The sequence below is a fragment of the Lissotriton helveticus genome, chromosome 8, assembly GCF_964261635.1.
Source record: "Lissotriton helveticus chromosome 8, aLisHel1.1, whole genome shotgun sequence".
In the NCBI taxonomy this organism is placed as follows: domain Eukaryota; kingdom Metazoa; phylum Chordata; class Amphibia; order Caudata; family Salamandridae; genus Lissotriton; species Lissotriton helveticus.
The window spans coordinates 1,184,698,386-1,184,713,098 of NC_136069.1; the positions used below are offsets into that span (position 1 = coordinate 1,184,698,386).

At 48.9% G+C, this 14,713-nt stretch overlaps 1 protein-coding gene across 1 annotated transcript; it reads right to left on the minus strand.

Annotated features, from left to right (window-relative positions):
• Positions 1 to 2,695: 2,695 nt before the first annotated feature.
• SOWAHC (sosondowah ankyrin repeat domain family member C) lies at positions 2,696 to 7,382 on the minus strand. The gene has a single exon (XM_078658117.1). The coding sequence runs from the start codon at positions 6,218 to 6,220 to the stop codon at positions 4,826 to 4,828; it is 1,395 nt and encodes a 464-aa protein (XP_078514243.1). The 5' UTR covers positions 6,221 to 7,382; the 3' UTR covers positions 2,696 to 4,825.
• Between the last annotated feature and the right edge of the window lie 7,331 nt (positions 7,383 to 14,713).

Below are 14,713 nucleotides of genomic sequence, written 5' to 3' on the forward strand. Positions count from 1 at the left end.
CCTGATTCAGAAACCACCTTAATTAGATGTTCGACTTAGATCGGCCTCCTTGGAGGAACTTGCCAAACTTTTATTGTAGGACACCTATTCAATTCTAGCAACAAATTAATTTAGAAATATGAACTAAGTAAAACTGCATGGAGTTTTTATCATCCCTTTTACATCTCTGATAATACTAGATACCTTGCATCATATGTTATTTCACTGGTTCAAGTTTACGAGAGGCAAAATTAACTTAGTCATACTTTGAAGTTGCAGACATGTTTCACTTGAAACAAATTCAAGAAGCAAGCAACCACGATTTACTCCAAAATTATAATTCTTTTGAGATTAAACTCATGTCATCGCCCACAGTGGGATTACCGGGTCCCTCAAGATTGGGCCTTAGTAGAGATCGTGAAAGAGCATTGTCTATCAGTTATATCACAGGAGGCAAGCCCATTCTTGGGCATATGATTGGCGTTCTGGCAAGTATAACAGTTTTGCCATTTCAGGATTTAATAGAGTCCTTTTATTTCGGACCAGTCTACACCTTACCTACAAAACACTTAGGGCCTGGTTACGATTCTGGCAGTGCAGGAGCAGACTGCCACGCTGGCGACCCGCTGCGCCAAACCTGTGGTTGCACCACCTGACAGATTACGAGTTTCCTTGTGTCTGGCGGGCTTTTTTGGGCGGTCCCACGGTGGTGTCTCTGAAAATGGGCACTGCAGTGGGAACCCAAAAAAACATTCCTGTGCTGCATGGACTGTAAATTCCATGTCATGCAGGAACTGAAATGCATGCACAGAGGGGGGCATATGGGCAATGGGGGGCCCTATAGGGCCCCTTTGTTTCAGGACCGTCAGCCTTTTCAGCCACCAGCTCACTGTCCTGGAACTCGTAATATGCATGGTGGTGCTATGGCGGCACCATCAGCATATTACTTAGCCCCTGACCGCGGCACCACTGCCAGGGAATGGCGGTTCCCTAGCAGCTGCGTCAGTGCAATGGCGATCCCACTCCCAGGGATGCGCCAGTTAACATGCGCCACAGTGCGCCACTGCTCCGCCACCCATGGTGTGCCGCATTTATGATGCGGCGCACCATGGTGCAAGGCAGGGAGGATGCGTGACGCATCTCTCGGCGCACGGGCGGCGCATTGCAGGAGCCATGTCGCAAGTGCGACATGACTCCTGCAATGCACAGTGGCGACATGACTCCTGCAATGCACAGTGGCCACCTATTCAATGTATGGTGCGTCACCCTTACGCCTGCTTCAAGCAGGCGTAAGGAATTGACGTAGAAAGTGACTGAGTGAAATCTCATAGATTTCACTCAGCCACTTTTAGGAGGCGTTCCTGCGCAGGAATGCCCCCCCTGCGCAGTAAAGTAAAGTAAAGTCCACATTTGTAAAGCACACAATCACCCGTAAGGGTCTCTAGGCGCTGGGGGGCCGTCGGGAAGATTAAGCGAGCTATTGCCCAGAGTCACATGGTGCTGGGCTGACCTGCCGCCGGAGCCGGGGATCGAACCGTGGTCCCCAGATTCCAGCGTCAGTCGCCCTGGCCGCGGCGCCACACCTCTTCCACTCGCAGGAACGCCTCCTTATGGCGCAGGGGTTTCCAATGTGACGCATCTTCTAGATGCGTCACGTTGTAAATAGGGCGCATTGTTTGCGCCACCGTTGCGTCACATTACGTGACGCAATTGCGGCGCAAGGAGGCGCAAGAGCCTCATAAATCTGCCCCAGAGCATAAAGGGCCCATTTCAAACTTTGACTGCATCTGAACTGCAAAATGAATTAACCGTTCTAACAAAATCTCAAAACCGAGGTTCGAAAGCAACGTGGATAGTGAAAAAAAAACGTAGGAATTGACAAACATGGAAGATGCTGTAGAACAAGTTTAGAGTGAGGCACGAGGAACTGATTTTCTTTACTTGAGCTAGCATAGTCATACACAATACTGGGTGACAATCGCTTGGGCGTTCACATTGCCTGGATTGAGATGCTATAAAAAAAAAAAAAAATTGCCCAATCATGCAGAACCAAAAAAGATGTACTTCGTGGAAATTAGAGAGACTAGGATTTGATGTCCCAAGATACGCTAAGCTAATGTAAAGTGCAATCCAGGAGATTTTCACATTTCAGTAAACCCGAAATTTGCAGTCTACAGTATATGGCATAAACCCTTAATATACTTGCATAATGCACAAGAGGTACTGAATCAGGTTGCTGGTTTGAACCAGTGACATCACATTTATAACCAAGACACATGAATAGATTTTGCTTGTAAGCACTATGATGTTATATATTGTAATTTCAGTATATGACCAGGGCTCAAGAGAAGCAGATCAGCATGCCTGCATGAAATTATGAAATTCCTTCTACCTCATGGCAAAGGATAAATGATTCGGTCACTGTAAATATACGTTATGCTATATAGACATTTAATATTGCCTACTGCAAACTTCCAACTTCCAGTACTAACAGAGCAACACACTAGAAGGTTTTGATGCATAACTGTAAACCCTTCAAGGGTGCCGTAGGCTAGAAAATTGAGAAGAGACTTACAGGCCTAGAATTAGATTTTTTTCTTTCACCCACCTTTGAAACTCATTCTCTCCAACCTCCTTAAAATGGAAAGTTAAATTATATCTCTGATTTTGCACCTGCAATTAGTGGGTATGAAAAAAAAACTGTTTCAACTTCAACTTTGCAATGTGACACTGGTAAGTTTTTTTATTGACAATTTAAGGGCCAGATGCTCCATAGGAGGTAACTAGTGAAAAGTTATTAATTTAATGCAAATCTTGCGAGATTACGATTTCCACCTAACTCAGTGTTAGCAGGGCACCATCATTCCAGTCCGAGGCATTTGTATTTAAAGACATTGTTAGCAGGTGTGTTAATTCAGTGGATGCAACCAAAGACTACAAGTTCCAGAACACATTAGGCTGTCAAATGAAACTCCTTGACTGCAAAAGTGGTGCCCTGACATATAGGATCTTAGTGTCAAGCCAACATAGAACGCTTGCTTGAAACTAAACGTCAGAATTAAAGCATTTCTCACCTGGATACTCTTGTTATCAATGTTTTTTGATCAACAAGAAGTAAAGTGACTTCCCTCGAATTAAAATGACAAACTGCGAGAGTTTGTGTCGTTAAACAGGAAATCTCTCTGCATGCATTTGTCCATTCCTCCGTGCTGTTTAAGTGTGGTCAGATCTTTGTGAATAGCTACACACAAAAGATTCATGTGATTTTAAGTGATCAGCTGACAAGAAGACGGGCATAAAAATACTGCTGCTATCCACAACTTTACATCACAGGTTCAATGGGTAGTAAAGCAAACGTAATCAAAGGTTTTGCATAGTAGCCTTAAATCAAGCTTGAACAAGTGCACAGCACTATGCCTTTTGGCCAAGGAAACAAGTTTTCGCTAATATGCCAGTTTATAGAATAACAACATAAGGCCTGCAAACATTATGATCTATTTCACTTGAGGGGTCCTGTGGCCATAAAAGAATAGGGAAAAAGCAAGGGGTAAATGCTGTTCTAGTCTGAAGAGCCCAGCCAGTAGCACTTTCAACATATTTCATTACCTAGTAGTACATGAAATGTTATTGGAGAAGGAAAAATATTCTGCCATTGGCTTGAACTGCAAACCTGTCTGAAATAGTTTAGCATCATGCAACTATAACAAAGCCGACAGATAATTATACAATGTGCATAAAATACAAAATGCCAAATTAAGCCAACAGTTATGGCACTCAAACTATAGGTCGGGATATCTCGATTTTACTTTGAGCTTTACTTATGCTGCCCTGATAAGCTTAGTTCGGAATTACAAAAATATATATTTTTTTAAGAGATGACTGAATAAATAAATCTGATTTCTCTCTCTCGTGGGAAGGGACAGACAATAGTTCTTCTCACATTTGTTAAGGTTTTTTAGTGACTCAGGAACTAATGTGTAGTTCACCAAATTAACATAAAAAGTACCGCAAGAACCCGTTCACTAATAAGATTAAGTGCTGCTTCCGAAATGAGTCTCAAATAGTAATCAAAAACCTCTCCCGTGCACTGGGGTTTTGTTTCCAATTCTCAAAAACAAACTCCCCAGCTGTTTCTCGATTCTTAGTGCTGCTGCTTTCTCGTCTTTTAGTGCTGCTGTCTCGGGTCCCAGTAATGTCTTCTTTTAAGTTTAACCATTTTAGCGTTGGCAGTCAGTGCAATACATTATTATAGTCCACACTTCAAACCCACAGCTTTGGAAGTGCGTTGGTACCAGTGAGTGGCAGTATTTAGGTCCGTACCCAGAAGTTTGTGTGTCATTGGGATTCATGTCAGTACCAGGGGGCGTACATGACAATTCAGGAGATTGATTGATCATATCTGTCACTGTGGGGGTTGATCATGTCAATAACCAGGGGTTGCCTCCTATTGGGTTTGAGGTTAGTACGTTGGGGATTGCATCAGTATCTAGGTGTTTGTGCATGCCAGCATCTCACAGAGGTTAGCCTGTCACGGGGCGGGGGGCACATATTATTGTCGTGTGGTCAGTGTCTGTAAGCTCATGCTGTAAATGTGGCTGTGTATCAGTCACCGCATTCAAGCCAGGAACAAGGGAATGGTGTCAACACAGAGTTTCGAAAAGTCAGTCATGTAGCCAATAATCAGGTTAGTACTGTGGGTTTGTGTAATTCAACTGGGTTTACATCAGTGACTGATTGAACTGACCAAATATCAATCACATATCATTATTTATGACGGCAAGCTCTACCTTATGGTAGCTTTGCCCAACCCGTTCCTTTACATCCCAGAAGGTCTTTTCTAGCAGCTTCACCCGAACATGTTGGATTTGGGCCGGAGCTTAGGCGGGCTCTTCAGGGCCGCTCCGTCGCCCTCCACCTCACCCCCTCCGTAGGTGCTATGGATGATCTGGGTCCTGAACCTCATCTTGTTGAGCCGGGGCTTGGGCCTACTCCCGCCCGAGGGCCTCCTGCTCACCGGCTTCCCTCTGTGCGCTGTCCCCTGCGGGCCCCCGTGGTCCTCCTCCACCACCTGCGAGAGTTTGTGCACGATGAGGCCGGCGGGCAGCACCCTCGACAGACTCCAGCGCCCGGCGGCACTGCCCTCCTCGGCGGCAGGGGGCGCCTCCTCCGCCTCGGCCTCGCCCCGCACCAGCCCCCGCAGGGCCTCGTCGGCCTCGGGGCCCAGGTAGTGGTGCGCCTTGCGGCCGCTGTAGTCTCTGACGTCGACGTCCGCGTCGTAGGCACCGATGAGCAGCTTGGCCACCTCGGCGTGGCCGTGCATGGCGGCCAGGTGCAGCGCCGTGTAACCGCCGCCCCCGGCCGTGCGCGCGTTCACGTCCACCGGCAGCCCGTGGCGGCGCGCGAAGGCGAGCAGCGCGGCCAGCAGCTCGTGGCGCCCGGCGCGCGCCGCCCAGTGCACGCAGCTGCAGCCGGTGATGAAGTCCCGCCGGGTGAGCAGCGCCGGCTCGGCGGCCAGCAGCGCCCAGGGGCTGGAGCCCGAGGCGGAGCACAGCATCCAGGCGTGCTCCCGGGGCTCCAGCGCCAGCGGGGCCTCCTCCGAGCCCAGGGACGCAGAGTCAGAGTCCCCTCCCCGCCGGCCGGGGAAGAAGCCGCCGCGGCGGAGCTGAGGGGAGGCGCCGCTCAGCAGCAGCTCGCGGAAGGTCTCCCGGCTGCTGCGGATGGCGGACACCGGGGAGCAGCCGGCGGCCCCGCGCGGGGACCGGGGAGAGTCTGCGGGGGGCTGGTCCGCACCGGTGCTGCCCCCCAGAGGGACAGGCGCGTCTTCGCCGGACCCCTCCGGCCCCAGGTCCGCCTCCCCGCGGGGCTCACGTGCTGGCTCCGCATCCTCTGCGGCGCCGGTGACGGAGATGACGGGGGTCGGCGGTGGTGGTGGCGGCGGCTGCTCTGCCGCGGGGCTCGGCTCCTCCTCGGGCGCCTCTCCCGGGGGTCCCTCGTCTCTCGACGCCTGCTGCCTGTACCTCTTCCTCAGGCACACGTACTTGAGCCCGTCCGCCTCCTGCCGCACGCTGCCCAGCTCGTTGACGATGTCCTTGAAGCGCTGCCGGGCGCGGGCCCGCTCCTCCTCGGGGCCCGGGGGGTTCAGGCAGCCCTTGAAGCGCTCCAGCAGCTCCTGGTTGCGGGCCCGGCCGCCCCTCTCCTGCAGGAAGCCGAGCACCATGTCCAGGCTCAGCTCCTCCGCCATCTCCAGGGCGGCACCGGTGCCCTCCTCGAGGGATCACCGCCTCAGCATCCTCCCCGGCGGCAGCAACAGGATGCTGAAGCGGGGCAGAGGCATCATCTCGGTCACCGTGCGCGGCTCGCAACTGGTGTTCCTCCTGGCGGCTCTTTGCTCTTCATCAGCCTGCTTCACCCTTTCCACGGTGCCTGCTTGTGTCAGCCTCTCTCGATCTGTTTCTTGTCTCCTGTCTCACTTCCCCGCCTACTCTTTCCAAATCCCAGTCCCTCCCCCAGTTATTATCTCCTCACTTCCGCTCTCTCATTCCCTGCTGGTACCCAGTCCCGCTCCTTCCACTGTGCAGAGCAGCAACCAGTGGTTCATTCTTCAGGAGAAGATTGCCGCTGTTTTGCCCATAATCGTTTATTTACATACACACCTGGATTATGATCCTGTTTTTTACTACTAACCAAGAATGTGATGGCTCTGTACACGTCTTTGACAAAAAAACATACAAGTGGGTTCTTGCGAACATTCTGTATGCAGAACAGTTGTACCTACCTACATTTAATTACTTACAAAAAGGGTTACTTTTATTAGCTATTAAATGGTCAGTAAGACTGGGGGGCTTAATATTCTTCCAACAATCACGCTGGCATATAATGTTATAATACATTATAGGACAAGTATGGCGCACAAGAGGGGCTACGGGGCAGTGGAAAGGGAGAGGAATGCGGATTGGTAGGGATACTAAGTGAGAGAAAGCATTTTTTTTGTGTGAAATAACCCACATTTTTAAAGTCTTTCTAAACAGAGAGAGTGTGTGCATTTTTGTCTGCGAGTGTAAAATTGCTGGTAAAATCTAACAGATTCCTCACCATACCTGACTGAAAGCACCTGCTCCATACAATTTATCTCAAAATACATTTAGGGGGGTAGCAACCCAAACACTCCCCCAAGCTACGCCCCTAATGAAAGATTTACAATAATTTCCACTGCACACCACTGTCCCCTTATGCTTAAACTATTTATGGGGACGGCCTGCAGTGTAAGTTGCAAAACTATTTACAACTTTAATTTGTTTCAGTGGTTTGAAGTGATTGATTGATTTATTGATTTGAGTGGGGTGGGGTGGAAATATAAAATTGCAGGTACTTACTGTGAGTTGGCCTGGCATATGCTGTCCACTATTCTAGTGGACACCTTGCACCAGTCGAAACAACCCTTATTGATGGTAGGTTTAAGACAACCTTTATAGAAAGCTATCCTAGTGGTAGCTGTGGAGAGCAGCCTTCAGGCTAAGTCTTGAAGGAATGTAAAGCAGCTTGTTTTACCACTCTATCTAAACACATCCCTCTAGTCTCTTTATGAGGCTAGAGGAAATACAATTGCTTAAATAGCACACAGTAAATTAGCACAGTATACGTTTTGCCCTAGGGGCCTCACAAACCATATACTAAGAAAGTGGTATAAGAACCACGAGAGAGATAGACGCAAGGTCTAGGGCCTGTAAAACCGCTGGGGCAACCAGGAACCACCCAAGGTAGGGATGCAGGAGACCCACGGGGACGCGTGCAGTGTCTATAAACACAGCCGCGAATCACCATTGACTTCTATGTAGAAAGTTGCGATTAGATTTTTAAAGCTTAAGGACACTTAGGAGTGGACTAGGAACAAACACCTTCAGTACTGGACACTTCAAGAGTCAAGACCCACGGGAGCACCGAAGTACTCGTGTTACCTCACCCAGGAAAGCCGGGTGCATAGGTGTCTTTTCGTGTCGGGTTTCCTTGTCGTTTCCTATGGAGAGCTGCAAAGAAGTGCTGCAGGCGACCAGATGAAGAGTGTCCAGATGGATTCAATGGTGGATCGAAGATCTGAAGAACCTGAAAGCAGAGGGGACAGAGTCTGGGTCACTTGCCAGTGACCAGGGAAGCAACAAGAAGATGCTAGCCGATGTCGGGTGATTTCAGGTGATGTAGGTGAAGCTTGACTCTTCAGCCACGAGGTCCAGGAGGCGTCGATGACGACCAGGAGCTGAATTCGAGCTGTCCCACAACGGATGTCGAGTGCTGCAGCGTTGGTATCTTTATTGGACCCAACAAGCCTTGGCAACAGCAACCCACGCAGAATGGAAAGATTGGCTTCGGTGAAGATCAGCAAGGTCTAAGGGACTCACCCTTTGGAGGGGAGTCAGGGCACATCTGGAGCAACCAGGAAAGCCCAAGAAACAGAGGAGATTCCTTTGTGTGGACCCACCAGTCGATGAACCAGGGATCGCAAAGGGGCCTCGAGCAGAAATGCAGGAAGCTGGCCCAAGGAACACTCCTGGAGTGTAGGCCCACAAGCTTCTGTGCAAAAGGTGCTCGGGGATTGGACTACAAGTAGCCCAATGCACAACTTCGGGAAAGCTCGGGATGTTGATGCACTAGCAAATGTTCTGGATGTCCAGGAGTTCCGGTCCCACGTCTCTCGTGATGGCTACAGGTCTCAGCTTTGCTGGGGGCTCTGACGGCCTCGGAAATGTCTGGAAGCCCGTGTCCTGTGTCGCAGATTCTTCAGGATCCGGCGAGAGCCTCGAAAATGCAGACCGGCAAGATGCTTCTTTGGTGCCTGTTTGAACAGGGGAGTAACTCCTTGACCCCAAGGGGGATTTCTTCAGTCTTCTAGTCGAAATAGAATGTCAAAGGTCCAAGATATATGTTGCATAGTTTCGTCCAGGGTAATCTAAAGTCCTAGGGACTGGGTTCCTATACTTTTACCAAGTTTAGGGGATGGACTAACTCCAAGGTCCCACCTATGGGAGGACCTGGGGAGGGGGTGGTTACACCCCTTCCCCTTTGTCCAGTTTCACGGCAGAGCAGGGGCTGAGTGCCCCAGCAACCGGTTTGAACTGGGAAATGCACGGGGACACCTTGTGTGCCCCAGGCACTGTCTGAAAAGCATTCAGTGAAGGCACCCACCCTGCCCCAATACACTAAAGCCTGTCTGGGGAGGTGGTTACACCTCCCTGGACAGGAAACCTATTGTCCAGGCCTCCCCTGCCAGAGTTACGTCCAGCAGCAGTAGGTTAGACTCTTGTCTGTGGTAGCAGCATCCTTTTTGTGATGCTGGGGCTCAGTTGAACTTTTACCGGTTAGATCAGTGTGTACATGTCTTCTCCCTCTAGAAGGGTGGAATGCTAGCCCCGCCGCCATAACTGGCGGGGGTAGTATTTGTTTTGATGCATCCATTCCAAAGTTGACACTAACCGCAATGTTATAATGCACTTAAGAGTATATGGTATGGCTGTATCACAGAACAGCTATAAGGAAGGGATTCCGAAAGCTGCAGAGGGGCTCAGCTCAGGCTAGGGCACCCTCTCACACAAAACCAAGCACTCTGCCTCCAAGATTGTCAAGGCCTGCCATAGGAGTAACTTATAGGTTTATATGTGTCTGTTTTAAAAGGTAGATATAGGTATACTATAAGCAAGCACCACCTTACCCAGGCTGCAGTAGCAGACCTGTGGTGTCATTTTGGAAGGCTTCCTAGGGGTGGCATAATACATGGTTCAGCCCCTGGTAGGCCTCTGGGGGTACCTATGCCCTTGGTACCTAAGGTACCATATACTAGGGACTCACAAAGGTAACCCAGTAACCAATTTGGAGTGTACCTAATGTACGTACAATCAGTTTAGAGAGGGAAACAGATAGGCTGAGACCCTGGATAGCAGGATCCCAGCCAAACTAAGTCAAAAACCATCAAAACACCAGGCAAAAAAGTGGGGGTAACCATGCAGTCGGATTCCACCTTCCTACACTTACTGTCTCAGAGTACCTGTTTGCTGCTGGGAAGGGGAGCTATTACACTCCTTTTCAAGTTAGAGGTCAAGGTACTCCGTTCCTGCCCATTTAAAGCACTGGTTCTTGCAAAACAAAATATTCCTACGGAGACAAATTGACTAACTTACTCCTACTGCTCCCTCCTGATGAGAGCTTTTTTTTGTGTGTGTTTTTTGAGTGAAGGCTTGGACACAACTGCTATGCCACCTGAGAACACGTTGTGGGGATTGGGAAAAGAGGTTATGCGGGCAAGGACGGCAACATTATCTGTGCACTTCGCGCAGGGATTGAAATCAAATGTAAATATGTTGAGGTGTGCAAAAACACTTTGAAGTGAAAAATATTTTCACTGGGTCCAGATGCGCACATGGTATCATGGCAAGAGAAATATTTCCCAAGTTCCCCCTGGACCTCACTTTTAACTGCAAAGAAGGTTCTCCAGTCAGGCAAAAGTTATAAATCTGAATAAAATACAAGGTAACCTAACTCCATTGAAGGCTTCCAAAGCCAAATTACCTAAATACTGGAACCTGACACAAAACCAGACTTTCAGTACCACCAAGAATCTATTGGGGCTGCGTTATGGGAAAACAGCACAACACAGATGCCTTAAAATGTTGTCCAAACCTTGACAAATGGATCTGAGCTTTCACGATAAGCAAAATTGTTAAATACTGCGTTAAAAAAATAGACAAATGCCTTCTTTAATGGAAGTAGCAAGAATTACTGTTTGAGGTGATGTTGTCCGCTATGGAAAGCTGTTCCACTCCTTTGTATTTGTAATGATTTTAATTAATTACTACAATACAATGTTATATATCTGTGGTGGCCCCTGATTCTGGTCTGGCTTTCCATGGACCTGCCAAGGGAATAACAACAAGACTGCTAGGTATGATCTTGAGGGAGCATTCCATATTGCAGCACACCAACTTGACCACAAGGAATAAGACATTTGAACTGAAGAGAGCTGTGTGCTCATTTGACTTGTAGGGGATAGTAGAGGCTGCACAGGTGCCCGAGTTGTGACTTTTCTAGCACCATTGGGGAGAACCAGCCATTAGGGAATCGACTGAGGTGGGTTCAGCACAGAGGGAGCTGGGTGGGTGCACTACAGGGGGAAGGCATCACTAGAGTCACCATCTTGTATCTTAAGTTGAATTTTCTAGTATTTATTACTGCTGTGTGATTAAAAGTACTTTGTTTGCTAAAAGATGGGCAGTGGAATGGACATTGAATTTATTGTATGTTTTTTTGATTGTTAAATTCTGGACTTGTGCACCCTCACACTACCTCCCGTAGAAGCCAGTGACTGCCCTTATTACCCTGAGAATTTAATGCAGAAAGGGTTGTACATGGTCAAGTCTGCAGAGCCATAGTAAGGCAGCCCCCAGCAGACCTGTGGCAAACGACCTCAGTCACCAAGGTGGACCCACAGGGTCTGACAATTGGTAGCAAGCAGTGTAAGATTTCAGCAAGTGCCAGTTCTAAATTTATTGAGCAGAGAAATAAGTTCAGCTTGAACATAGCATTGCCTTCTCAGTACAGTAGCAGATACAAGCCTGGCGGGAGTAGACCTGGACATCCTGCCCTTAGATCAGAAAGGGATCTGTGTTAGGTTGAAGGATTCTGAGATGTATCTCTCTTTTTAGGTCTCGTGCCTAGCGATGCACTGCACAGCAGTGCTCGCGCAGCAAGAGTTCTTTTGTCCAGGGTTCTGAAATGGACCCTGGAATTGTACACGCTTGTGCGTGTGTTTTTTATTTGCTCTTCTCTTATTGGGCTTTCAGTGCGTGTATTTTTTTTAACCGAGCAATCAATAGGTCAAAGGCGGGCGCATTGTTCCACCCACGGCCTATTGGTGTCTATTACGCGCACCAAATCCCATATGTTTTCAATTATCGTGCCCAGACACGGGCGCGATAATTGAAAACATATGCCTTGCAGTTGCGCGCGCGCACCACTCGCGGGCGTGTTTTTTTTTGGGGGGGGGGGTTTGCGTGTAGCTAAATTTGGCTCCACTGGTCCAACTTGTTATACCGATTAGCGCCCGAGTGGTGAGCAAGCATGAGGAAGAGGGAGGTGGAGCCCGCCGGGGCTGCGCCCTCCTGGTGAGTCAGGCGTTTGGTTTCCGTGTATCTAAATTTGGCTCCACTGGTCCAACTTGTTATACCGATTAGCGCCGGAGTGGTGAGCGAACATGAGAGGAAGAGGGAGGTGGAGCCTGCCAGGGCCCCGCCCTCACGGTGAGTCAGGCATCCTGGCACACACCGGCCGGCTCTGGAGTGCTCCCGGCGGGTGCTGTCCCTGTCTGAGGAGCCCACAGGAAGGTGACGGGGAGACTCCATGATGACCGCGAGCTCCGTGTGCGGTGCAGCCCCCCAGGCCTTCAGCGTCGGCGGCCACGGGCTCCGAGGCGCACGCTCCCTCTGAGCAGACCTCCCGCCCGGCGCGAGCGCAGCAGCCCTGTGTGTACTCTCCGGCCCAAAGCAGGTGCCTCGCCGCTGCGCGAGGGCTTTTCAGAGACGCACATGTGCAACCTGTTTTTCCGGTGGAAACTTTTCCTCGTCCAAGGAGGTCCCCGAGCTTAGGAGTCGCTACGGACCGGCCAGAAGGGCGCCCGAGTCAGGGCGGAGGGTGGGCGATGCCCTTGCAGGTTGTGGATCGCCGCAGACGGCGCGCTGAGTTACTGAGGGGAGCCCCATTGACCCCTCTCCTTGCTGTTTTAGGTGGGCAGGGTGGTTTCATTGGAAGCTTTGGACCACAGGCTCGCCTTGGACCGAGGCGGTGGCGTATCAGTAGAAGCAGGTCTGCCCGGGCACTGGGACGCCGGCACGGAAGGCTTAACTCGGAGCATTAATGGAGGCCACCATGGAGGACACTGCCTTTTCATCGAAGCCGTTTGCGCATGTGCACATCACCGACACCGGGTGTTCACGCGCATGACTCCGGGAAAAGTGTCTCGGCGACATTGCTGCTTCCTGAGCGACCGTTATCAGACACATATGCATGCGCATTAGCCTAAAAAAAAGTGTCTGAACAAGACACATGCTCACCACAACATCTAATACTTAAACGCACGGGCCACATCACAATATCGCGGTGTATCATTGGTATATATAGAAATGATGGCTCGTTAAGCCAATCAATGCCACTATAAAAGGAGACACTTCCCTGTCCTAGGTACCTCCCACACTGCTTGCAGACTGCAAAGGGGTACCGACGGACATGTAAGGTAACCGTGTTGTAGAGACTTCATTATTTTGGTACACATTCTGAATATTGACATAATAATATCTATGTCATAGGCCATCAGAGGAATAGTGTTTATGTTTTGACATCTTCCTTTGCTACATACTAGTTGTTTAACCTCATAGAAAGGGGCAGGATAGGTCATTATCTTGCTTTATGACTTATATGCTTTTTTCAACTTTGCTACTAAAGACTTGGCAAATTACTGAGGGCAATTTGGCCGGTTGTATTAGTTCAATTTTTATTTTCATTATCAACACTGTACTGGTTAAGTTATACTCTAGTAGAGAATGAACCATACTTATATATCCTATTAGACCATAACCCAAGGACTAGCCTGCTGTCCTTCATGATGTTGAACGCCAAGATTCTATATTTTTGATCTAGGTTTTAATTATTTATTTGTGATTCTACAAGTATAACACAGGGACAAAGACGGATGATGACATTACCTCTTGCTCCCTTGTTTTACTTACAAATAGAGCGGGGCCTCAACCACCGAGCAGTAGCCGGGTGAGGGGAGGCAACTCCCACAGCAAGTTGGGTGAGTACCAATCTGTTCTAGAAACTTGAAATTGCCTAAATGCAGTCACTTAATGGGCTGGCCAAGTCGATTAAATACTCAAAATCGACTGTTGTGACTTTTTAACCTCTATGCTCTGATCACCTCTTGTTCACCACTTTAAGTTTGACCCCTCCTTCTTTGACAAATTTATGTTTTGTTTCAGGAAAGAAGAGATAGCTCTTACCTCCATACATATGGGATCTATGTCCGGTAGAGTGGTAATAAACCACTGACCTATTCATTCCTTTATGTGAAACTGTTTCATGTATAATAGATTTTATTAATGGTTTTTTCTGCAGTAGCACGATACATCTACTAGGTCCTGAAGAAAGCCGGGCTAAATAGCCCGAACGGCTGAAACATGTCGACCTTACTTGTTGCCAGAAGATAGTACATTTATTCCATACTATCAGGCGGTTTTTAATTATGACAATACTCAATAAACATATTTTTTTGTCCTTCTAGTCATTTTTATTTTTCACATTTTTCACTTGCACTGCACTCCATCAGTTGTCTCATACTTTGAACAAGCACTTTGGCAGAGATCACCGGGAGTATGAGGTCAAGTATTCAATCATGTTAGCCTTGGAGCAGCACTGGCTACATTGACTCTACTCCTGTAGGTTTCCAGATGACGAAGCTCCGCCAAATGGGTGGGCTGATGGAAATCAAACTCATGCCAACCGCTGGGCAAACTATTTGAACCTGGTGAGCATCTCTCTTTGGAGCATTTAGAGGTTTTTTTGTCGTATTCACGGACTGACTTTCTCCCTGTAGTTGTTCAATTCGGAAATGGAGAACTGCCTGAGCCCCGCGGCCCAGGACCTGGTAAGGAAGGACGCGGTCACCCGGGAGAATGCAAGGGGCCTGTGAACAGGCTGC